Consider the following 26,755-nt stretch of genomic DNA (forward strand, 5'->3'; position numbering starts at 1 on the left):
CAAATATAGTTAATTGAAAAAAAAATTCCAAGTGTGTTAGCAAGGAATCTGCTTGACAAAATAATTTGAGAGAAGTGGATGAATTTGCTATAAAATGAAGCTGCAACTTCACTCTTTCTTGTGTTCAATTCTCAAAATAATAAATACACCTTATGATTGATAAAAGAAATACAACAAAAATAAAACCCAAAAAACTCCATACAAAACAGGTTTGTATATGAAAAGAAAAAATATATATTAACAGAAAAGAATGTAAGGGAAGAAAAAGGTTGTGTTGGTGTTTTTCACTTGCTACCTGTGGGTAATGGATTTCTCCTTGGAAGTAATATAAATCTCTCTTTAGAGGTGATAGCATCTACAACAAAGGAACTGTTAGAAACCACATTTATCTTATTTATTTATCTCTCTCTCGTTCTCTCTTTCTCTCTCTCTCACACACACACACACACACACACACACACACACACACACACACACACACACACACACACACACACACACACACTCACTCACTCACACACACACACAATATAATAGCTTCTGCTGGCTATTTATGTCCTTTGAAGGCAAGATTGAAATGTTATCATCTGCACCACCGGCAATTTATACCTGCAACTTTAGCATCGATATCAGGTTTAAACCTGCATGAGCCTAGTAACAAACAAGAGTTTCCAGTGGTAAATCATGTCAAGAATAAAACAAATTTATGGGATATGACACCTTTGTTCAAATTTGGCAGCCCTATTTGGATTTTGTGGATGCTATAATATTGAAATGTGACTGTCCTCAATTTACTGCAAGGATTGTGAAATTCTGAATGATTTTGTTATTGTTATTATGGTGTTTTGCATGGACCACCCTTTTTGGGATCGGTCTCGGGGGAGGTTTTTTGTTTATTGTATGATTATTATATATTTTTTTAATTCTTATTATATTTTTCTCTTCTTGGTTTGTCTGTTGTTAGCTGGGTTGAACTGAAAACTAAAAAGAAAAGAAAAAGAAAATAATCCCCCCCAAAAAATCAACCCCAAAATGACAGTAGGCTCATTTTGTGACATAGTCTACTTTTGAAGGAAAGAAGGTGATAAGAGTTCTTCTCCATCAACCTTTTTTTGCCACTAGACAGTTTGCCCATTTACGTTTACATCTCTTTATCTTGTGAAAGCGTCATCTGGGATCACCTGTCCAAATTGATTCCAACAAGTTGCAGAGGTGGTCTTATCCTTTTATGTCTACAGAAGTTTCCACTCCCGGTTGGAGCACGACTCAAGGTTACAGCAAACGCAAGCACAATTAACGGTTCTAGTCAGCACTTCAAAATAATCATAAGTCCAAAATAAGTTGTCAACCCTATCATAAGGTGTGAACTTGATGGTATTGACAACGTGAGCAATTTTTGTATGAAATTCAAATAATTAAGGAAACAAAATGAAATTATTTAGTTAATAATCAGTTGTGTTGCGATCTACTTACAACTATGAGTGAGGGGTCCCATCCACCTCCTACTGAAAAAAAATCCTGTCATCTTCTCCCAGTTCATATCGACTCGCACTCCTGGCCTAACTCACCAGTACATTGTGATTCTCTAAGAATGTTGGAGAAGTGATCATTTGAAAATCCAAACACTGGCAGAGATCTGTAGAATTAAAGTGTCTCACATTGATATTCATGTTTCCTTATATTCATGAGAAATCATTAACATGATCAGTGTCTTCACATAGATGAATATCACATGCAAAAATGATACAGACATGAGGTAATTTGAGCAAATTTGTTATTTTAGAAGTGTGTATCAATCTAGTAATCCAGTACTTCTTTCCATGAAATAATGTCCAAGAAGGAGCTCTGCATTTCAAAAAGTTTTATCCCTGGGTTAGAGCAAATGGCTTCCTCAGTGAAGGGTGATTTTTCTGGCGTGAGTTAGATCCCCAGTTTGACTAATTGTAAAATGATGTCTTTAAAAAAGTGAAATGTCTTTCTTAATTTAAATGTCATATAATAATTTAGTTAATCCTCAATTCAACTATATTCATACACCACTGCATAACCATTGCTGTAAGAAAGTGCTGTACTAAATGATAAAAGACAAGAATTAAAATAGTACAATCAGAACTAAATAAAGCTTATCTTGTAATTAAAATATGAATTAGTGGTGCCCTTTTATTCCCTCATGTGGCATGTTGTGGAGAAAGTCCTCCTGGGAAAAATAAAATGAATTTTCAGTCACCCTTCACTCTGGTAGTACAGAAACCTCACCGATTGATGGTGGTGTTGCTCTTTGATATAGCTGCTTTACTTGAGGGCAAGACTTGATTATTATGGTCTTTTTTTTCTTGTTTTAATTCAGCAAAACAATAAAAATGTTAATATTGCCTCATTCAGCTGTTACTTCTGTTCTTGTGAATAACTTTCACATCTACGTGATGCCATGTTAGTATTATTTGCCCAGGGCCGCTCACAAACTGCTACTGACCATCTAAATTTCAGATTGGTCCTACCAGCTCTAGCCCTTGGTGACATCAGCATTTTTCCACCCTGATAGGCTGGTAAGAGCAAAACGTATTAAACACAACTTTGACCAGCAAAACACATTAGTAGCTGTGTTCACATGATAAAATTTAATTATCAACGTCTTCGGGTTAGCGTTACATCTTCAGCACTGTACAGTATAGTCTATGGAAATGGCAGAATTGGTATATTCACAGAATAAATATTTGACATATCTTTTCTAACACAGATATTTAACATTTGTCCTCTTTCAAACACCAACACAGGCTGCACACAAAAACTTTCTTTAAGACTATCCCTCGTCAACATGTATCCGTTGATGGCGTTTCAGGTTACATTTCTGTGTGAACCGTTTTCCGCATGCCAAACAGCAATAGGGTCGTTCTCCAGTGTGGATTCTCCGATGTGCTTTGAGATTGCTCAGCTTGGTGAAGCTGCGGCCACACAAAGAGCAGCAAAAAGGTCTCTCACCTGAGTGAGACTGCAGGTGAGCCTTAAGGTTGCTAGGGTGGGGGAAACATTTCCCACACTGGCCACAGCGCAGGGAGTGCCTGAAAACCAGGTGACACTCTGGAGGGGATAAAAGATATGCATGATGGGAGTTTGAAGACGGAGGCTGTGCTCTATTGTTAACCAATAACGTGGTAGTTAATTTGTTTGCGAGGTGATCTCGCTGGAATGAAAGTGCAGTCGGGGGCGTAGCTTTAGAAGAGGGGGAAATTTTGTCAGGTGGAGCTGCAGTGCTGTTTGACAGTATGGGAAGAGGTTTTTTCAAGGGCCGGCTTACATGTTTCAGTCTGTCCTGTTCTGTATTTTTAGAATGCAGCTTCATTCTGTCTGGCATTACGGTTTTATGGGAATTTGTATTTTGCTTGACAGCACTTGAGAAGGATGCAATTCCTGACTTTGTTGATGATTTGTTACTCATGATACGAGTGTCAACACCACCATTTGGAGCCACAAAAACCACCTGCTTAGTAATTGGAATGTTTGGTGAGTTGGGATTTTGCATGGAGGAAGAATCAGAGATCGAAAGTTGATCCCTGCTTGTATTAACACAACTACTATCTTCTATAGCAGAGTCTAATGGCTCATTCTTTGCTTGCTGTAAAGAACAATTGCTTTTGGCTGGATCGCACTCCCAGTCAGGTCGAACTCTGTGATGATGTTGCGTCCAGTCAGTGTGCATTTCCCCAGACAGATCCGTAGGCATGTCCGAGCTCTCTAGGCCTTCAGGAAAGTTGCATACATTTGATATCTGTAGGTCTTTCTCTGTGTCATTCTTCAAAAACACATCGCCCGTGTCGGTTTCCTGATCATCATCTGGGTTTGTTTCTATCCTCACACTTAGACTGTGAGAATCATATCCTTCTTCATCTGAGAATGAGAAAAATAATTTCAATTGGAAGTTTACCAAGAATGTATGATTATTTTCAGTAAAAAAACACACACACACAATGTTATATATCATTTCAGCATTTACAGTATTACCATAGCTTAAAGCTGATGAGCTGATAAGAAAACTGGTGAGCCATGATTGGTCGTGACTGGCAACTGTGATGCGATTTGCAGTTAACAAGTGGCAAGATGGCCACCCACTAAAATGGATACCAACATATGGATTTTGTCTACTTCATCTAGTTGGCACACCACTGAAATGGCACATATTGTATCTGATATTTGTCCACATTTGAAAGAGGCTGATTCCATGCGTTTTTTCCTAGTTATGATACTATAATTGTGGTCGTAGTTAGGACTACTATTCCCAGCATGCTTAGCGATTCCCATAAGGCATTGCGTGTAATGTGCTCAGATGTCAGAAGTAAACAGACTAGCAACACGTAGGTGTCCAGTGTGATTGTTATACAATAATGTGCAATTGTGTTACTTGAACCATGCAATGTAAATCAAGCCTTAGTGAGCTCACTAATGCTGAAGCTGTATCAAACATTCTTCAAAGTTAATGTTCTGTTTTTAAGAGGTATTTATATTAATGAATATGAAATTTGAAGTGCTGAATAACCGTACCACTTCATATTGAGAGCTGTGGGTCTGTGTATGTTACATGCGACAGAACTTTATCAACAACGTGCTCCATTGGTGAAACATCTCATTCTCCAAGATGCATAGTTAAAACTTACTGACTTCTTCCTTCACATTGACAGCCGGCATCACATCAGCATGTTCAGTTTTCTGAAAAAGGGGCAAACAGAAAATAATTCTAAACGTGTTGCTAAATTTCATTTGCCACACAATTCATTTTAATAATTTTACAGAAATGTTTGGAAAGCAAAATGGTTGGAATTTCTGTGTAATTAATCTACAGGGGTCCTCAAGAGGCAATATGTGCATTATTTTTTACTAATTCATTTCAGGTATCATTTGCACTGTATCATTAAAGTAGAGCCAAGGAATGACTGTCTGTGGGGCTACATTGAAACTTAGCATCCACAAAAGCTTGATTAAAATACATGTTGTTTCAAGGCTCCAGGTATATTATGAAGTTTAACAAGGTTATTGAGTCTCCTCTCTGACTACTGTGTTATCAACAGCGGTCGTGGAGGCAGGCTTTCAGCTCCATGGTTTGTTAAAGAAAATTCGTTTCGCTAAAACATTTCCACAGGTAGTGTAAATTGTACTGCACTATAGAGTAGTGAAACAGCTACAAAGCATTTCAAACTGGTGCCGAACTGTAGTCGATAAAGAAAACATTTTGCTCTGCGTCAATTAATCAATGTTGTTTAAATGTCAATTATAGGCGTACGGCATGTGCTATCAAATACTAATGACCTCATGTCAGTCTGAGAAATACCAGAGGTGACAGAAAAAAAAATGATGCGTGTGAACCTTTAGAACACCCTGAATAATGTGTATATAGTGCACTCATATTTTGCATGTCTGCTGGGAGATAATCACATGTATGTCCTCCACTGCGATGAAACTGGCTAGGGGTCCATCTGCCTCTGTTTCACAGATCTGGCTGCCCGTCCATCTAGAGTCACTTTCTTTTCCCCCACCACCAGACATCAAAACATCTGAAAGTAAAACCATTCAATAATCATAATTCTGTAATCCTTATTTACAGGAACTTGTTTTGTATCAATTCTTACCATCATAGAGTTGTCCAAGCCTTTCTTCTGAAGTATTGCCATTGTCATCATTTGTAATATCAACACAGGTGCCATCTTTTTTTACTTCTTTCCCATTGTGATTATTTAATTGCATCTCAGAGCATCCCAACTTTATCCTTAAGGTCTCTAATTCCTGGTACCTACGCTTCACTTCATCCAAAAAGCAGTCCTCTACCAGCTGTGTGACCTTATACATGGCTGTTTTCACCACAGTCTCCATCACATCTAGTAGCTGCGTCTGGAAGGTGACAACGAGGTTGTCAAAGTCTGACATGGCGGGAACGAGTATGCGTTTCGTTAAAAAAAAAAATAAAAATAAAAAAATTCAAATTGAAAGTACGTATTGGAAAAAAACGGTCGTTTCCAGCTGCGGATACTTCTCTTCTTTAGCTTAGCAAGCTTATGCTAACGAATGAATTCTATTGACCAACAAATCACGGTGTTCGTGCAATTCATGTTATCATAACAGCACCCGCTCTGAAAATCTCCCCAGGTCAGCACGATGGAGCAAATCAAACAAAAATATATGTTTATATAGCACACATTTAGTAAATCTTCCAGCGATATGTTTTTTGTAGCTAGACAGGTGACGTGCTACGGTGGCTGCTTTAAGCCAAACATAATCCAAAAGGCGTTTTAAATTGAGTGAAACCCTTTAGCTGCCCTACCCCACTTGTCGTTATTGATGAGTTGGAACTCAATTTTCTAACATTCATACAACTCACTCTCGACATTAATGCTGCTATTTTAATGGCGAGAAAGCTAGTTTGAGAACTGTGTTAACTATTGAAGGGCACCACTTGTAGATGCAAGATTTTTGTTCTGTTTTTTTTGTGATAGAATGGGGGGGCACTTCTTTCCAATCCAACAAATAGCCGTGTTTCCCCTTCCCTGCAGGCTAAATTTAATTCACTGAATTGCAGATATTGATTATATTAATTGCCTTATTGAAACTCTTATGTGCTCTTTTACGGCATATGTAGGCTGATACGAGTATGCTTGAAAAAGAAGCCTTTGAGGAGCATCAATATATAGTAAGATTTATTTTTCATGATAAATGATGGGTGTAGGCATTCTGAGGGGAAAAAAGTCACTATACTATGGCCCTAACCCTCTTCCGAAAGGGTGTTTTAAAAGGGATACCAACTGTACAAAATATATCCACGTGGTGTTTCCCAAATTTAAAACATCCTTGCGGTATTTAACAATCAAATTGTGCATTATTCAGTCAAGGTTTTTAGTCCAATATTCTATGAGACAGTTAGAGAACACATATCTATGCGCTTCCAGTTTTTAGAGTCCAAGCTACGTAACATCAAGAGGCACAGCAACAAAGGTGTTGATGGACCTACAGCAGGACGGCCTCCAGATCGTACAATAGAGTGATAACACTTGCCAACATTGCCAACTTCGTCAATAGCGACAAACTCAACAATCTGTGAACAGCAGGAGGCATTGTAGTTTGCCTGTATACTTGGGGCACTCAGAGAGGTGTAGAATAGAGTGCCATCCCCCTGGCGGAGGGAAATGCTCTCAATTCCTGTTCCATTTCCATCAGTAAGATTGGCAGACAGCTCCCACTCGAAAAACGAACATTGAGACAAATCATGGGGACAGTGATCAGCCGATACGCTGACCACCTCACACACAGGCTGCACAAAATCTGTAATCTGAGAACAAATGAGAAGTGGGAAATGTTTTATTTGTTTCTAGAATGCAATACATAATATTTGAGATGTACATAGGTATAGAATCACTCAACAAATAACAAAAACCTATGTGTGTAAAATGAAAAAAAAACACTTACCTTAGTTACAATAGACAAACTCAGAACAGCATAATTGGAGTCAACACCATTGGATGATTTGGCTTCTAAAGTCAAAGTTGCATCAGTTCCTGATGCTGTGTTAGAAGGCGCAGTAATGGTCAGAGTTCCGTTGGTATATGTTCCAGTTGTCAGGCTAAGACTGTCAAGAGAAGATGCAAAATGTCCATTAAAAACATTTCCCTAATAACAAAATAAGTTGTTTAAAATGTGAGGCGATTATCCGCTTTTTCATGTAAATACATTGCAGTTGACTCTGGAACCTCCAAACTTGAATGCCTTTGCAGTAGTTAAGTTACCAACTTTTTTTTATTTATACTAAACCAGGGGTGTCAAACCCTCTTTTTTTCACGGGCCGCATTGTAGTCATAGCTTCTTTCGGAGGGCCAATATGACTGTCAACCCAAATAAATGTATGAGCACCTCATATTATATACAGTAAAAGCTACAAAACAAACTGACAAATAACTCGTTTTCAAATCAAACGAGTAAAAACTGGTCAAATATAAAAAAAAAAAAAAAAAAAGATATTAAAAGTAGACAATTTGCAATAGTAATGACGCACGAATTAGATGCACAATTTGTCTTTGCGGGCCACATAAAATGATGTGGCGGTCCGTATCTGGCCCCCAGGCCTTGACTTTGACACCTGTGCTCTAAACAGTGCTAGATTTGTACCAATTTGTCTGGAGTACTGTGTAGCACAGTAACATGAAAAAGCTTCCCTTACAACGCCAGATAATTTGTAAGTTGTAACAACATTCACCGCTGGATGGGAGACATTACTAAGTAATACTTCCAACTATTAATCTCTATTAGAGGAAAAAGTACAGATATGCTGCCAGCCATGAGCGATTTTATGGCATTTTTAACATCACTAAAATGTATGGAACTTCTTCAAACACAGATGAACTAACTGTGATGTATGTAATTGCCTAGCACACAAGTCAGCCATGTTAACAACATGCAACTTGAATTGACTTTACCATTCAAAGGTTCGGGGTCACCCAGGCAATTTAGTGTTTTCCGTGAAAACTAACATAATTGCTCAAGGGTTTCTAATCATCAATCAGTCTTCCAACACAATTATCAAATATAATGGACCACTAGAACACTGGATGGTTGTTGGAAACGGGCCTTTATACACCTATGCAGATATTGCATTAAAAACTAGACGTTTGCAGCTCGTCATTTACCACATTAGCAATGTATAGAGTGTATTCCTGATCAGTTTAATGTTATCCTCATTGAAAAATAGTTAATTTATTTTTAAAATAAGGACATTAATAAGTGACCCCAGACCTTTGAATGGTAGTGTACACCTGGTTATGAAGTGCGTGGTCAAATATGTTTCCCCAGTAGCTCTGATGGAAGCTCCATCACGTAAGTTGCCCATTCCTTTTCTACATGAAAGTCCCAGTGATTAACTCCTTTGGTTTTGTAATATACCAACACTGATGCCTACATATGTGTGACAACAGCATTTAAGTTTGACTAATATCTTCATCCACAAGCTCACCTGCTTGGATATGACATTGGGAAGTATTTGTCATTTCTTGCAGTGATGGTAAATGTACCACTTGGGCCCTGGGTCATAACGCTGAAAGGGAGTGGGAAGTTTTCCCCAGGCTCCACACTCCTGTCCACTGTGGCCTAAAATTCAGGAATCAACACTTTACCAATACTGAACAGTAAAATGTATCATGTCTTGAAAAAAATGGCAATTCCAATGATGTTGAGACTGTTGCGTAAAATCTATAAAAGCACAATACAACTGTTTGTAAATGCTACATTGGCGATTATTAACTCATTTTGAACTTGATGCCGAAAGGGGCATGCTTACGCTTGGTTACATCACCTTTACTTTTGACAACACTCAACAAGCATTTAGGAATTGGCGACATTAAGTGAAGCTTGGTAGGTGTAATTCTTTCCCATTCTTGATTGATTTACAGCTTCCGTTGTGCAACATTCTGAGGTTTCCATTGTCATATTTTGTGCTTCACTGGTGGCAGTCTTAGAATAGGCCTCTTCGTGATGAGACAGGTAGTTTGAGCTATGCCATTATCTTTCTGTGACCCTTCTCCTGCTTTCACTGGCTTTCCTTCTCTGACACTTTGCACATACTACATATTAATTCATTTTCAATTAAGACTAAAAGGTCACACACTATCACACAGGCTAGGTAGTAGGTTTGCGGCTAAGAGTAAAAGAGGAGGAATCTTGGAGGTGAGGGTTAGGCCTTCTTCCGTAATCTCGCAGAGAAGGCAGTTAAACTGAGAAGGCAGCCTCCTGGTGATATATCTTAGCATAGCGAGCATTAAAGATAAAGAACTGGGAAAATATAACACTAGGCCAATCAGTCTTACTACAATGTCATGCTGTTGGGGATGGTTCCTACACAGTTGTGCAAATTACTCATGACATTGTGTAACTCTTAGCTGACAATGGTTTTCTAAAGCATTCTTTTGCCATCATGGCAATGTCTGTTACACAATGGTGCCGGTTTTTAATTGCTGCCCTAAGGATGGAAGGTCACAGGCATTCTCTGTTGATTTTTGGCCTTGTCCCTGACATGCAGAGATTTCAAATCTTTTGATGTTAAACTAGATCCATGACAAAATCCCTAAACTCCATTTTAAATTGTGTTAAGTTGTTCTTAAACTGGTAGACTATTTACTCACACAACTCTTCACATAGTGGTGAAGCACACTGCAGCCTTTCTTGTGAACAATGCCGCCTATCAGGGAAGCTTATTTAATACCCAGCCAAGTTTCCAGTTGACCTGTCCACCTGTAGATTTTTCTAAATACGTATCTATTTTTAGGATCCCTCAGCTTTCCTAACCTTTTGTTTCACCTCTTCCACCTTTTTTTAAACATGTTGCAGTCATTAAAAAAATCAATAATGTTCATCCCTTTTAACAATGCATAACCTGCATGTCTTTTCTAGTGTATTTGTTTAAATATAGGTTGAATAGAATTTTCAAATCATTGCATTTTTTTACTTAGACTTAGACTTAGACTTAGACTCAACTTTATTAATCCCTTGGGATTACTCCTTCAGGGAAATTCTGTGTCCAGTAGCAGTAAAATACAAGATACACAAGAAAAACACAAGAGATCAAGATATACAGAAGATGCCGAAATACACACAGTGCAAGAGATAGCAATGAAATGTAAAAGAGAATGTGTACAGTTATGTCCCTGTTCATGTCCATGTCACCTCCTCCCCAGTGAGGAGTTGAATAGCTTGATGGCTTGGGGGACAAAGGAGTTCTTCAGTCTGCTTGTCCTACAATTGGGGAGGAGCAGTCTCCCACTGATCCGGCTCCTCCGATTAGTGATGACAGAGTGCAGAGGGTGACTGACATTGCCTATAATGTCCAACAGTTTTTTCAGTGTCCTTGCCTCTGCCACCGTCTCCAAAGAGTCCAGCTTCTTGCCGATCAGAGAGCCGGCTCGCCTGACCAGTTTGTCCAGTCTGGAGGTGTCCTTCTTGGATGTGCTGCTGCCCCAGCACACCACGGTGTAAAACAGGACACTGGCAACCACGGACTGGTAGAACATCTCCAAGAGTTTGTTGCAGATGTTAAAAGAACGTAGTCTCCTCAGGAAGTACATCCTGCTCTGTGTCTTCCTGTGAAGGTGGTTGGTGTGAGTTGACCAGTCCAGTTTTTTATCCAGCCACACCCCAAGGTACTTGTAGGAGTCCACAGCCTCCACCTCAGCCCCCTCCAACAGTACGGGCCTAGGCTTAGGCCTGTTCCTCCCAAAGTCTATGACCAACTCCTTGGTCTTGGAGATGTTGAGCTCCAGTTGGTTGGCACGGCACCAGGTGGCGAAATCCCCCACCAGGCTCCTATACTCCTCCTCTCTATTGTCCCTGATACACCCGACAATGGCTGTGTCATCCGCGTACTTCTGTATGTGACACAGCTCAGAGTTGTAACAGAAGTCTGAGGTGTACAAGGTGAAGAGTACAGGGGCCAGCACTGTGCCCTGTGGGGCTCCAGTGCTACTGACCACAGTGTCAGAGATGGCGTCTTTTAGTCTGACGTACTGTGGCCTGTCTGTGAGGTAGCTGGAGATCCAGGTCACCATGTATGGGTCCACTCCCATCCTGTCCAACTTCATTAGAATTGTGGTTTGCACGTAGATAAGGGGCAGACCTGGATAATCACTTTGGAGACAGACATCTGAGTAGTGGATTGCCTCTGAAATGCACCGCTTGACACCTCAGTTCCTTTCAGAATCACCACAAACTCCCCTGCAGGTACTTCATCAACTGTCACCAAAAAGTCACCGCTGCCCATGTCAGTTACTGTACCATTACGTTCAACTCCAGTTTGCGGCACTACCAGGCCAACATTTTCTACTCTGATGGAAGATGGACCTTTTCTCCCCATAACAGTGAGGATCAAGGTGGCTGGCTGGCCTAGTAAGAGAAGCAAACAAGAAAAGACACTTCTGACCATCACACATTTGAGAAAAATAATCTTGAATCCCCATAGGTGATTAAATCACAATCATGTGCCTTTATCATTGCAGTTATAGGATGTACTACATGTACTGTACCAGCTTGTGGGAGCCCACTGAGCACGGCATAACCTGGGTGAGGTCCCTTGAAGCTCTCCACAAAGTCATAGATAAAGGTAATTGTGCTTTGGCCTGAAACACAAGAACAATTAAATCCCGGTTTCTTCCGACTACAACGCATGTCATGGTCTGGTCATAATATAATGATAATGTATAATAAAAATGTATTTAATATCATATTACTGACCTGTGACTTTAATTGTATATGGTTGTTTAGAGTTAACGCTGATTCTCCAGGAGCCTGGCTGACTGTCTGCATGAAGAAGAATTCTCCTCAGATTGCCCACTGCCTTTATGGATGCCAGCACACCAGTGGTTTGTGTATCACTTTGGTTCACACCTGGAATATGTAAGAATGCATTATTATTTAATCATTTGTAAGATTATGTAACTCCTCAAAACAAATAACCAAGAGGGAAAATGTGTGGCATGTGCCATAGTTTGGCACTGCCCATGCAGCGGAGTCTTCACTGTGCTTAACACCTGCAGGGTTGGTCAATGTAAAAGACAGGGATGATCCTGTAATGTAGATGGTGATATTTTGTAGGGATTCCTCTAGCATAAAAGAGAAGGTCTCTGGTTTCCCAAGATCCCTTGTGCTCTGAAAAACTGTCACCTGAGATCAGCAGAGGAAAAAAAGGCTTAATTTTTTACTTTCTCCACAGATTCCCTAAAACAATCACATAGCAAATGTTGAATGCCTCAGATGATTGAATTTAATCTATTTTAATACCAAAGCTGAAGTGGAGGTATCAAGGATGACGTCTGTGGCTTGAGCCAACTGACTTTTGGACACCTCTATGGCCTGGCCTCCTGAAGCCAGAGCCAGGTCTTTGTAGTCAATAAAGGAAGGAGCCCGAACAGAACGGCGGCGGCGTGTAGTTATCCGAGTGATATAGAATGACACCTGCCGAGATCAGGGATATTCAGTTAAAATAAGCGTAGCAAATGTTCATGAGGTGCAATTGAAAGTCAGCATTCACCGTTGACTTGGTGGTTCTGATGAGAGCCACAATGGTATCTTTCAGATGGATGTCTTTAGCTGGAGCATCCGTGAAAATATAGATGTGGGAGGAAGCAGGAGAACCGGTGAGAGCCAACTGGTGACATCAAAAGTGAAAAAAGAGACTGTTTAACTCATCCTACTCTGCAGGATGCAATTTATATACTGCAAGTACCATTACTATGTATTTTAGTTTGCAAATTCCTTTCAACATATAAGCCAATTTAGCACCTGAAGTCCTGATAAGCACATCTCAGGGAAGTCACCACCTCCTGACACTTTTATCTTTGAAATTTTTGCTTTCATTTGATCAGGGTCCGTTGTCCTAAATAAAGGTCCAAAATCTATATAAAAAGCATAAGAATGTATAATCAATATCAACTTCTTATTCACATGTAAGCACACTTTATAAACTGTATTTGTGTTGACACATTTTTACTAAACAGCGATTGCCGAAAATGCAGTATCAGTGTTTAAAAACATAAGTAGCACTCTTACGTGGGTCATTGAAGGTTACCAAAATGTACTCTGATGGCTCATCTTGCGTTCCTTTTTTGGTGTCAATAAGTTTGTACACAGTGTTTTTGGCTACCACGATGTCATCTGACATACTGGCAGTATTATCAATGACAAACACCACCACAGAAGAACGGGCGATCCCCATCAATCTGTGATAAAGAAATTGAACTCGTACGGTCAACAAAGCAAACAAAAAGAAAGAAATAGTTTTACATTTGACATGCAGAAACAGACAGCGCAACATATCTTGGCTTGTTGACACCATACAGAGGAAGCAGGGTTTTTTTTTCTTTTTGTTATCCATTCACCTTAGAAAGTCGTTGTTCCCCACAGTCAAGCGGATGTCTTCCAGTAGCTGGAGACTGGCGGCTGTGGCTGCATTCACAGCTGCATTGTGGAAGGCCACGTTGTCAGAGCGACGCTCATCCTTGCTGATTCCTCCTCGAGGAACTGCTGTGCTTGAGAGATCACCTTCACCCCCATGGCTACATTTACCTGGAAAATGTAAAGGACAAAAAAAAAAAAAAAAAATTGAACTGCACTATAATGGAAACTGCTTGTTGTGTTGTTTGTCACACGCTGGTGTCTGTTTCTTGACTGGGAATAATCAGGTATGGTAAAGTATATTGATAATGACTTAAGTGTCAGGCAGCTCATCTGGCATTAAGTCCCTAATTAGCGATTTCAGTATATCAATTAAAAAAAACATCCAATACGTACTTGTTTATTCATTTGTCCATTCCTTTTTTACATTTATACACATTTTCAACAAGTCTTGAGCTATAGTAGCTTTAAAAGGCCAGTTGTCTTTTAAAATACCTTTCTCATAGGTCTTGTACATGTTTTGCATTTGGTACTGTTTGGGTGCAATTGTAGGTTTACTATATGGTTGTCTTTGGATGAAAAAAAATAATTCTTTAATTATGGTTAAAACATATTGTTATAATGTTGTTCTTTGCTCTTTGATATTATTTTTAAATGTTTACATTGTGGTAAATTATAATACAAAGCAGATATATAGATTGAACATCCATCCATCCATCCATCCATTTTCTGAACCGCTTAGTCCCCACGGGGGTCGCGGGCGTGCTGGAGCCTATCCCAGCCGTCATCGGGCAGTAGGCGGGGGACACCCTGAACTGGTTGCCAGCCAATCGCAGGGCACACAGAGACAGACAACCAATCGCACACACACTCACACCTAGGGACAATTTGGAGTCTTCAATCGGCCTACCAAGCATGTTTTTGGAATGTGGGAGGAAACCGGAGCAGTTTGGGTTAAATATGTTTTGGTATTAAAAATATGTGATGGATGGTGATACCTTGTGGCTTGGCAGCAGAAATGATGCCCATGTAGCCAGAAGTTAGCTTTTTCCCATTCAGGATGTTTGGAAGGATTGGGTTGGGACATGTTCCTGTGGCACAGTCACTGCAGGTGGGAGTGTCAATATCTACAAAGGAAGAACGGAAACCAATTTTACACCTTATAATTAAAGCCAGTGTCAAGACAGAGTATAAGGACCAAAAGCAGACTAAAATAGAAGTCATAAAATTGAATGACGATGATGAAGGAAAATGGTTTGTTGTAGTTTAGTTATTTATTTACTTTATTTCTAAAACATTTTTCGTTGAGTCACTTTAATGTCCTTAGTTAACTGTTAGCATACATTCCATGTCGTTATATTTCATGTAAACTTGACCCCCACATTCTCGCTGATTTAAATTTTTGCAGATTATTTTTCAATTTTAACTTTCAATATTTGAATATACGTTTTTAATAGTTTTGGAGAGGAGGATTATTCTTGCCTCATTTTTTTTTACGTGTTTATCAGCATATCCACACTCCCACACTTATATGTGTCACTTTTGTTATTCTTTTCCCAGCTGAGTAATCTACCCAACTTGTTTGCATAGTGTAATCATTATGATTTCCTACCCAACCCAGTACTGAATAAAATCATTTTCAAGTATTTATGACTGCAGTTTTAAAACCCACGTGTGCACACAATCACACATTCCTACCTGCCAGGTTTTCCAAAGGAAGGTCAGGACGTATGAGAGTGACATATGGTTCTGTGTTGCCCAACTCCACCCAGTTACTGTGGCTATAGAAGTCCTGTCAGAACATTGTAAAGCGCATTAATTCCTTTTCATTTTAAGTGTGAGATAACAGTTAGTAATGTTATGTACACTGTATTTCATTTCTCAACATCCATCCACCCAACAGACTTTCAAATTGATTACTTTACTCCAACTTCTCAAGAGTCTATAAAACACACACATAAATAAAACATATAACATGTACTCCACTCTACTCACCTGTAGTGTATGAAGGACTCTACCCAATGTTTCTCTGGCAGCCTTGAAGTTCCCACTGCGAATATTAGCCTTAATGGATGCCATTCCCTTTGTTATAAGACTACGTCCCTCCAAAAAGGCCTCTGAATTGAAATGATGTGGAGCACTGAAAGCATTTGGACCTCATATTCATCAGTTTCAATATTTGTAATTGAAAAGGATCAAAAATGAAATGTTTCAGTCTACTCAAACCTACCTATTGACGAAATTTCGATCCACAATTCCATTTTGGATGTAAATCTCTTGTAGAGCAGAGTTAAACTTCACTCCTGACACCTCACCTGTAGCTGTAGGGCCAAGACAGGCCTGGACCAGCTCCCCAGGAGAAGAACCCTGCAATCAGAGGTAAATGGCCGGCTGTCAAAGATTGGAAAACTCCATGAAGGGCAGCAACAATTCTTCTTTCCATTTTCAATTACCAATAAAAAACAAAAACAAATATGCAATTAATTCTCTTTACATGGGTTGAGATAAGATTATAGGAATATGTATTTTAAATAGGAATCATCGATACAATTAAGTGGGGTTACAATTTGATTCGACGTGGTTTATCAGTAGGTCAGCTCGCTCACCCTCAGACCGTACAGCAACCATAGTCTATTTTAGTCTATTTTTATAATCCTAATCCTTTGTTTGAAAAGTGGGGGAAAAGTGTATTTTAATATGTATTTTTATACATTTGATATTTTCTCAGTTGGGTCTGTTCTGTTGACTTTGTCTTTTCCTCAATCATTGTTACCAAAATGACAAACGTGTGCTGTGTGCCAAGTCCATACAGCTTCTATCCTACCGTGGGAGTGAACTCATGACCAGCAGCCTGGGCCACAGCTCGACATGTTTCTGTCACTTTTTGCAGCAGGGATGTTCCAGTAATACTGACGTGTGTGGACACCCCACCCCCGATGGGGACAAAGGCCACAGTTGGCCCAGATAGGACCAAGGCCAGAAGGGTGAAGCCCAACCTTAACATCATTATCTCTGGAAAGGAAACAAAAAAGAATTATGATGACAATAAAACGTAATTGTGCCGACAATAAAATGTAAGAGCTTCTGGGTCAGGACACACATTTGTTACATCATCTCAAGTGCCACACTCAACAAAATTTGTATGGTTTGTGGTGTTGTCTATTTTGTGTTCATGTATATTTAATCTCGAGAGAAAGCCCCAAGTAATCAGTACAATTCTCGCACGTTTGGACCATATTTATAATTAATGACAATCAAGTGAATCAATCAGGAAAAATAACAACAATCTTTAGCAAATGGGAAGAAATAAGGTCGGAAACCAAACCTTTATTTTGGGTCATAAATTATATCTACAGGAAACAAACAGAAATGTTCAACACTGAATCCTTCTACAGCAGTAGATAAATAAATTAAATAAATTGTAAAATACATTACATAAATTATTATTGATTAGATATCATCAAATGTTTTTGTATAATTCTAAATTGTTTAGTTGTCAAATTAAACGGAACAAAGAAAAAAAAACTGTACCTTGGCATGTAAACTTTGCTGGCTTGAATGACTCCAAAGTTAAGATTGCAACACCATCATCAAATATGTATTATATGGTGGGGAGGTGGAGCTTAATGTTGAAAAAGTATGGATAAGTGAATCATTATCCAAAAAAAATGGTAATAAAAAGGAATATGCATTTGAGAGACTGAATGATTCAATGAAATGTGTTGTTTGTTTCTACAAGCACAATTATAAACACTGTCAAAACAGCATTTTAATCCTTGCAAAAGCAGTGCTAGTGCTGGATCTAAAAAAAAGTATAGGTTAGAAAAATTCACGTTAAATGTGGTAGCCCGGAAGTATAAATTGCATTGACTCGTTTTTATTCCGTACAACGATCACATATCAAAACATTAATCACAGAGGCTGTGATTTACCGAAGTCCAATTCCTTGTTTGGCACGCTCACACATGGCGAATAAAAACTCTTGAATCTTGATTCTTGAATCTTGAATTAACATTCAACTATGTATAACATGATACATTAAACCTGTCGACTCTTTTTGAGAACTTACTACAATATGTTTTGAACATGTCTCAAGCTAAATTGTCATTTACTGTAGATTCATGATAACATCACTGACTCTGACGAAACATTTTTCTCCACATTTCTGAACAAAGAATTAGAACACAATATACTCTTTTATATAACAAATGGTGACCTGATTCCCCGTAGTCATAAAAGCAATACATGTTCTCGAAGGGATTCATCTTATCTTCTTTTTTTTTTCATCTTTAACTTCCTATTTGATGTCATGATCTATTTTTATATCACCTGACAAGTGTGGCTGTAACATTATAATTAGGTGTGTCAAAGACAATAGACCAAACAAGGAAATTTCCACTCTTATGGAAAGTACCTAAGAACACAATTAAAGAGTTGCAGTGTGATTATGTAAGACTGTATAGCATAATCTCAAAGGCTTACGTCATCATGTTTGTATTCTTTTCTGTATTCTATGCTGACAATTTAAACGTCGTGCACACTCCACACACTTTTTAAACACAAATTTAAAAAAAATACTGACAACAATACAATGTTGGACTTATTTCACAGTATTGATAAAAATAAAATATTTGATTTGTACAGGGATGCTAAAGTGCAGTAAGTGGAAAGGTACTAGTTGCCATTTGTCTCCCCATGTCTGTGACAACTTTCAACAAGATTTTGATTGGGCAGGATTTTGTTTGTCCATCAAGCAGAACGTTTGTGAAGTCATAAGTCACTTCACCTGTCTAAACTATATTGGTAAAATCAATAATTACTTATGTCAAGCCTGTCAAGCCCCCAGTCATTATTTTTGACACAATCAAATATCCCAAGAATTTATTTTGTATAAGTGGTGCCCTGTTATTGACTCAGGACCAACTGAGTGTGTAGTTATTTGGCCTGGAGTCTTTTGAGATAGACTCCACTGGCCACCACCCTCAACAAGATAAACCGCGGAAAATGAGTATATGTGAATAGCTTTATATTAGGTATGCCACTAGGTAGCAGCAGAGAAGTATGTGCCAGTATTGACAATGCAACTGCAGGTATCACATTGTAATCTGTGTCCAAATCCTTGCAGTTTTATGGAATTTAATAAAGTTATAAAGCAAATAGGCCTTTGTGTTAAGTTACACCCTGTCTTATTTTAAAACCTTCCCCCATCTGCATTTAGGGAGGGGCAAGCAAGGTTTTGTTCTTGTGTGCAGGCTGGAGTGACAGAACAGGATGAGATACGCACTTGTGATAGTAAGTAGGAAGGAAACAAATAGATGCCTCCCTCAGATATAAAGTCTAGGTGAGTATGACGAACTACTAGATGCGTTTGGTCTCTCAAATTGTGGCATGTAGCTGTGAAGTCAGCTCCATCACTTAATGGTATTTTAATTCCTATTCAATGGAATTCAAGGCCTTTATTTCAGTGAAATGGATATTATTATGAACATATGTATAGTCTAATGAAGCTAAACTAAAGTTAAGGTGATGTATTTCAAACTTCGTTTTAAATTAAATGTTAGGTCCTGAACATTTAGGCCTCTATATCCAGATTACGTGCGCTTGAGCGTAAAACCGGGGTATCCTGATTTTCATGCTGACACAAGCCTCGGTGCACTTATTTTGTAGTTTAGTTCTTAACATCTGCAAGAATCATATTTCAGTTTCGAACAGGTATTCAAACGCTGTTATGGTGAGTTGTGTGGACGTGTTTGGTGGATGTGATTGTATTTTATACATAAATAGGATAACAGTGAACTTTCTGAATCATTGGAGGGATCCATTTCTATTTCTAGCATGGCAAGCACTATCAGCAAACCTCCGAAAACAGCAAACCTCTATGATCACGCCGACAGCGGCGTAAAATGCCATTTTATTTTGTACCAGAATGCACTTCAATCTACAAACATATCAAAACTTTGTGCAGCCTGCCACTGTGCAAATTTTGGCCATAACTCACGACTGGCTTGCACTGGGCATGAAAATAAGGCCATTAAAGTTTCTCTAAGACAATATTTAGATACCTTTATCATATAAATACTGTTTAAATTCTATATTTTCATTATATATTTGTATTTATATATTTTATCTAGATATTTGCTTAATTTACCACATGGACATTTTTCCTAAAGTCCAAAGGCAACAAGGCAGTTGCTTTCGGCTAATTTAATGCGATCATAAAATTTGATAATGAGATTCCGTGCATGGCTAATCATGTCTATAAGAATTCAACGAACCTATCGTAACTTACCGTATTTTCCGGACTATAAGTCGCTCCGGAGTATAAGTCGCACCAGCCATAAAATGCCCCAAAAAGTGAAAAAGCCATATATAAGTCGCTCCGGAGTATAAGTCGCATTTTGGGGGGCAATTTATAGGACAAAATCCCACACCAAAAACAGTCATGAAATAGCAACAACAGGCTAAACAATAGCAACAACAGGCTAAACGATAGGTATGCTAATGTGACAAATACAAACAAAGAGCTGAGAACGGGCCTGACGTAACATATAGAGTGATTAAGCACAACTATTACATGAATAACATGTTTATAAAACCATCGGTGTCACTCCAATTCATTAAATAGCAACAACAGGCTAAACAATAGGCATGCTAACGTGACGAACACAAACAAAGAGCTGAGAACGGGCCAAATAATAATAAATAATAATAATAAATATAAGAGGAGCAAAAATAGAGCAAGTGTACATGCAGCAGACAGGGGACTTGGATATGGTGCTTTAAAGTGTTAATTGCTTTATTTGATGTTTTCTCTATTTTTTATGTTTTGAATATGTTCAAGATAAAGATATAAAAGCATGTGAAGTGATCAACTATACTAAAATTAACATGGGAAGTGGTCAACTATACTTGTAAGTAAGTGATGTCTTAATGATCAAGTAAAAATTTGTGAAAAAAAAACATATATAAGTCGCTCCTGAGTATAAGTCGCCCCCCCACCCAAACTATGAAAAAAAGCGCGACTTATAGTCCGGAAATTACGGTAATATATTATGTCTAATTTCAAGGCAGAAACTAAATCTGTGATTGCTATGCCAGTTTTAAACATTGGGTAAAATAGACAGTACAGCTTCACTTAAATACCGTGATTGGATGAGCATGCTATTATATAAACTCACTAATTTCCAATAACTGCATAAAATTTCCCCCCGGAACATTGGTCAACAATGGAATCTTTTTTTTTTTTCAGCTGGTGATTTCTGCAAGTGGCGTTTCATTGATGCAACACAAAGGTAGAAACCGTGCCAGGCAAGTTATTTTCTTTACCGACTACTGTTCTTTATCATTCATTAGAGTAGACAAAAGGATCATTGCTTCTGTAACCCTCTCCAAAAAATATTTAAATAAAAAAATCCTGCAGTTGGACTTCACAGCCAATGTGCCACACGTGAGTCATTCACAATTCCTCCTATACATAACATCGCGTTGACTTCCATTACTTTTATGTTAACAGAGTGAAAAAAGTGATTTTGAAAAAAAATAAAGCCATAAAAGGAGAACATTAAAGTGAGTTGCTAGTGCAGCATTGTTTAGCATTTACAAAGATCATTGTTCATCGAAACAGAGTAACCACATACCAAGTCAGGTATGTGGTTCGTCAACACAAAAACAGGCTTTGACGCATTTGAATCAGAGCAGAAACACAGTCCTAATGGCTTCTTGTTGTTGTTCTTCTGGTGGTTGTTTCAATACTAATGCGACAGAAAAGCTGTGGAACACATTTTTGTCGACGTGTCACTGTACTACAATAACTTTAATAATTACAGTGCAACACACTGAGAGCTCATACAGTTATGCTCGGAGGTATTTAAGATATTGATTCTGGTGCCTTCATACAACACCACATACATAAATAAAAAATGAAAAAAAGATGGAATTGAGCTGGAGCTGTTCAGCTGTAATTTAGGGTGTTTTACAAAATAAACAATCACAACATTTTTCAGGAACTTGAAATTACATTATTTGGACCAATGACAGTAGGACAGAATAGTGAGTCTAGTTAAAAGCAATTTAATCAGTATACCCTGCTTATGATTAAATGCATGTTTGGAAAGCCTTCAATAAAATAAGGGGGTCTCCCAACTGATCTCTACTATATCAGCAGACCACAGTGTTTTGTTTTGTTTTTGCTCCACAGAGCAACTGTTATTTTTTTATTTGGACATGTTTTGACAGACCAGTATGAAAACATAATCAAATGAGCAAATAACATATACCGTGTTTTCCGGACTATAAGTTGCAGTTTTTTTCATAGTTTGGTCGGAGGTGCGACTTATACTCGGGAGCGACTTATGTGTGAAATTATTAACACATTATATCATTTCACATGTTATTTTCACACTAAGCGGCAAGAGGGCGCTCTAGGCCTGTGGAATAATTGTAACTGCAACTGTCGATGAGTCTGACATAAGCGACGTAGAAGAGGAAGCACCGCATCTTCTATTTCCGGAGTTAGCAGAATTGTTTATAGAGGATGACGATTCCGTTGAATTTAATCCTTTGGAATGACGCGGATGGTTTGATAAACTTATTAGCATGTTTTTTATGCTATAATTATCTGAATAACTTAGTATGTTACATGAGGCACGTTCTCAGTTGGTTGTTTATGTGTCATGTAATGTTAGCATACCGTACAATTATTCAGCCTGTTGTTGCCTCTATCAGTTCCTCCTGAAATGTGAGCGACTGTGCGATTTCCCAGTATGACGTAACTTACCACAGTCTCTTAGCATCTACTAAGAGGAAATGTGCTTACGTTGATGAGGTAATATGACAGAAAGTGACAGACTTACTGTAAATTGATGGGAGAATCTATACTGCCTCAAATGTGAGTGACTGTGGGATTTCCCCACCCTTATGCACATGGCAGAATATGACCCTGAGTGACAAGCAATCATTCACACTCACACCATCATTGAGACTTAAATCCATAATGCCTGCATAGAAATCAGACGATAGAACTGTGACACATTATCAATTGAATTGTTACTGTGAGATTCCCAAACCTGGTAAATGTAGCAGACAAATAAAAGACTATGGTCACATGAATACTGCCAAACACAGCGAATTAGAACATACCATTACCCTGCCAAAAGTAATTGAGGGCAAATAGAAAAGTGACTGTATGCAAAAAGTAGCATGTGTAAATATGTAAGTCTATTTTTATAGTCATTAACTCTGACCGGTCTGTCTTCTTTCTTTCAGAGCACCAATGTCCAACACAACCATCACCTCCAATGCCTCGGGGGACCAACATTTTTGTCCCCTGCTGCAGATCATGCAGGAGCATGCCCTGAACAACCAGACAAAGACCAATTGGATCGTTGTTTGCTTCCACGGCCTGCTCTCCTGTTTTGGCATTTTAGAGAACGCCCTGATCCTTTGGGTGGTGGGTTTCCGTCTGCAGCGTCGTACAGTGACCGCTGTCTGGGTGCTCAATTTGGCCATGTCTGACTTCATGGCCACACTGACACTTCCACTCTTCACTCTCTACCTGGCCTCCTCCCACAGTTGGGAGCTTGGCAACACTCTCTGCAAAATACAAGCATCCATCTTTTTCTTGAACATGTTTGTGTCCGCCTTCCTGCTAGCAGCCATTTCAATGGACCGATGCCTTCTAGTAATCAAACCGGTGTGGTGCCAGAATCATCGATCGGTGGCGCAAGCGTGGAAGGTGTGTTTGGTGGCTTGGCTGTGGGCAGCAATTAATACATTTCCTTACTTCCTATTTCGCTCAGTGACCGAGACTGCGGATAAAAGGAAACTTTGCTACCATAATTTTGCCCTGCATCAAACATCGGAAGCCACACTTGAGAGAGACTGTGAAGTGAGGCAAACAGCCACAGCTGTCTCCAAACTGTTGCTGGCATTCCTGATTCCCCTCATGGTGATTGCGGGAAGTTACATCCAAATTGGACTCAGCCTGAGGAAAAGGAGTCGGAAGAGGATGCAACAGAGCATCAAGTTAAATAAGGCGTTAATTGGATCAAACAATAATGGCCCGTCGGGAGCTCCAAGGCCACTTGCTTTTCCTCGATCATCCTTGATACCTCCACCCTTGTCCCCAGGCGCATCTTTTCGTCTCAACCATCACAACCAGAGCTTCACAAAGATGGTGACATCAGTGATTTCAGTATTTGCCCTATGCTGGGCTCCCTATCACATCTTCTGCATGATTGAGGTGTCAGCCCTATACTACCAGGAAAACCTTAAAGTGGTGGAGGTGGGATTGCATCTCGCCACAACCATTGCCTTCTTTAATTCAGTGCTGAATCCCATTCTGTACGCCTTTAGCTGCCCGCACTTTTGTGTGAGGATAAGACAAAGCTTGGTAGCTGTCTTTGATGGACTCGTAGAGGAGGGAGGAGGAAAACGATTGTCTCCAACATTCGGTGTACAAGCTCATACGTGGCCAAAATGCAGTCGAGGTTCCTGCTATACCACCTCACGATCACCAACGACTCCTTTACCTGGCCTTCCACCAAAATCGGATAATACTAACAAATAATATAGCCTCAGTGATGTCCATAAAGCATTGCGACTCAAGCAATGATGTACAACATGTCTGAATCGGTGCAAGGCTTTAGTCATCCGTTTCATGAATGAGAGTCGTCCCATTTGACATATCTCTACAAAAACAGTTTGCATTCTTACTCATATTAATATGGTTGAATCATTTTTGCACTTCACAAATGTAAATAAAAACTACCGTGCAAAGCAAAAACCTTGCATCAACAATGCCTCGAAACGTCATCGGCGTATGTGGGCTTGAACTCATCGGTGATAGACTCACTCTCAGCGGATAAATATGCTGTGGTTAGACGAGTTCACATTTCAAATTGTTTTTAAAAATGATGGACATTGTATCCTCAGGACCAAAGTTCAATGGCCAGTATGTGTTATGAGCATGGTATATTTCACTTGCACTTATTTGAAAGCATCATTAACCCTGCATACATGTTTTGGAGCAACATATGCTGCCATCCATGCAATATATTTTCCCGGGACATCCCTGCTTATTTCAGCATGACATTACCATGACACATTACAACTGCAACTGTTACAAAGTACATCAGCGGAGACCCTGAACTATTGAGCAACTGAAGCTGTACATCAAGCAAGAATGGGAAAGAATTCCACCTACAAAGCTTAAACAATTTGTGTTCTTAATTTCAAAATGCGTATTGAGTGTTTTGACAGGGAAATTGATGTAAATGTAGTAAATGTGCACCTGTCTGATATATTTTGGATTGTGTTTCAGGTTTTAAATTCAAAATAAGTGAATATTTGGAAACACACACACTCACACACACATAAAGTTTATCAGTTTGAGCATTAATTATCTCCTCTTTGCTGCATAGTCAACTGAATTTAAACTGAAAAGGATTTGAAAGTAATTGTCTTCTGTTTTTTAATCCCCATCGTCATTGTAATTGTCAAATACTGTGACATACGTATGAAAAAACATTTTAAAAATGGATCAATTTGATTGCCTCCTTTTAAGAGAATTTTTGCAGGGTTTCATTGAATTCCAAATTAAGGATAAAATATATATTTCTTGCATTTGGCAAGTAATATTGCAAAACAACCACAACAGAGATTCTGAATGACAACATGATTGTTAATCACTAGTGGGCAGTCTGTCATCCCATTCATTAACATGAAACATGTTAGAGTAGGATTATGCTTTTCAGGTCCCCTAATCCAGGATCATTATAAATCTGCAGTGCTGAACATTTGACCACCTTTCTGGAAGATTAGATTTGATCATACTGTATGAGACACTAATTTTGATTGATTGTCTCACAACCAACACCCAAATTGTCTGGTTCCGTCACATTTAGACACACACAGGATGTAATGTGGGTCAAACCAATGTAGGATTACCATGGAGGTAGTTGTAATTTGGAGGGAATATTAAAGAGAAAAGATCATGAATACAAAAACAGAACGGGATTAAAAGAAAAGAGTCAGACCTACATACACAGCTCCCTTTCTATCTCAGCCATTCAACAGATAATCTCTCGGCAGTTGGGACGTTACTCTTCCATTGTTTTCTTCTCCAGAACAAACCCGAGCATGTACAGCAATAGTCTGGCATTTGAGTGGATGAAGCAAATTGAGTCTTGTTCTTAGAAATGGAACCAAACGTGAAAATCAGAAGGAGTAAATTCAGAGAACATATGGCTTGATCTTGGCATTAACACAATAAAAATCAATGATTTAAACTGATCAGATAGGATTTTACACTCAAACTGTCAAACTGTATGCCTACAAAGTATTAGTCAAAACAGTGGTAGTCTGAACCGAAAGATGTGAGAAGAATCAGTGACAAGGTGGCAGGAGATTGGAAGAATTGCTTGAACGGGTTTAATGCACTAATACTGTGCTTGTAGTTGACAGATGCTGGGTAGAGCATTAAATCTGTGTTCCATGTTTGTGATTTTCTTTTGGCCACCAGAAATCCTATACTCCCCTTCTTACTTGAATTCGACATATTTTAAGGCTTATTGCTGTTACCAAACTAAATATATGGCATTGTGTGTGTATCACATTGTTAGAATTGTAAAATCAAATCAAGTTGAGCAGCTTGACCGGACAGATGCTTGTCCATGTGTGTGTACTCATGGTTTGTGTCGATTACTATTGCTGCATTGTCATACTCAAAACATGTCAAATCATGTTCTTTATTCTGTTAAATATATGTTTTGGAATGCATTCGTGAAAAGCAATATCAATGATTCTTATGAACGTATGGTTTTTAGCACTTTGTGTAGTCTTTGTTCTT

General features: G+C 38.8%; 3 protein-coding genes across 4 annotated transcripts; 1 reads left to right on the forward strand and 2 right to left on the reverse strand.

Annotated features, from left to right (window-relative positions):
* Window positions 1–2,595: 2,595 nt before the first annotated feature.
* LOC125968958 (zinc finger protein with KRAB and SCAN domains 1) lies at window positions 2,596–6,257 on the reverse strand. Its single transcript, XM_049720550.2, has 4 exons — window positions 5,619–6,257; window positions 5,425–5,543; window positions 4,650–4,701; window positions 2,596–3,885 (listed from the first exon to the last, which is right to left on the reverse strand). Exons 1-4 carry the CDS (start codon window positions 5,911–5,913, stop codon window positions 2,801–2,803), a joined length of 1,551 nt encoding a protein of 516 aa, XP_049576507.1. The 5' UTR covers window positions 5,914–6,257; the 3' UTR covers window positions 2,596–2,800.
* Window positions 6,258–6,658: 401 nt separating this feature from the next.
* Window positions 6,659–17,538, reverse strand: vwa11 (von Willebrand factor A domain containing 11). The gene is made up of 18 exons (XM_049720545.2): window positions 17,440–17,538; window positions 16,733–16,920; window positions 16,139–16,275; window positions 15,904–16,048; window positions 15,607–15,700; window positions 14,907–15,035; window positions 13,893–14,079; window positions 13,564–13,733; window positions 13,297–13,409; window positions 13,046–13,162; window positions 12,796–12,969; window positions 12,546–12,678; window positions 12,250–12,402; window positions 12,042–12,134; window positions 11,636–11,901; window positions 8,984–9,117; window positions 7,447–7,606; window positions 6,659–7,309 (listed from the first exon to the last, which is right to left on the reverse strand). The coding sequence occupies exons 2-18, from the start codon at window positions 16,913–16,915 to the stop codon at window positions 6,890–6,892; spliced, it is 2,808 nt and encodes a 935-aa protein (XP_049576502.1). The 5' UTR covers window positions 16,916–16,920; window positions 17,440–17,538; the 3' UTR covers window positions 6,659–6,889.
* A 1,557-nt stretch (window positions 17,539–19,095) lies between these two features.
* On the forward strand, window positions 19,096–26,685 carry LOC125968962 (prostaglandin D2 receptor 2). 2 transcript variants are annotated; one of them, XM_049720555.2, is made up of 3 exons: window positions 19,096–19,249; window positions 21,158–21,216; window positions 23,173–26,685. In XM_049720555.2, the coding sequence occupies exons 2-3, from the start codon at window positions 21,188–21,190 to the stop codon at window positions 24,473–24,475; spliced, it is 1,332 nt and encodes a 443-aa protein (XP_049576512.1). In that variant the 5' UTR covers window positions 19,096–19,249; window positions 21,158–21,187; the 3' UTR covers window positions 24,476–26,685. The 2 variants fall into 2 exon arrangements, with proteins under 2 accessions (XP_049576512.1, XP_049576514.1); XM_049720557.2 differs by having other exon boundaries at window positions 19,154–19,249; window positions 21,158–21,200.
* The last annotated feature ends 70 nt before the right edge of the window (window positions 26,686–26,755 follow it).

The sequence above is a fragment of the Syngnathus scovelli genome, chromosome 5 (assembly GCF_024217435.2).
Source record: "Syngnathus scovelli strain Florida chromosome 5, RoL_Ssco_1.2, whole genome shotgun sequence".
NCBI lineage: Eukaryota > Metazoa > Chordata > Actinopteri > Syngnathiformes > Syngnathidae > Syngnathus > Syngnathus scovelli.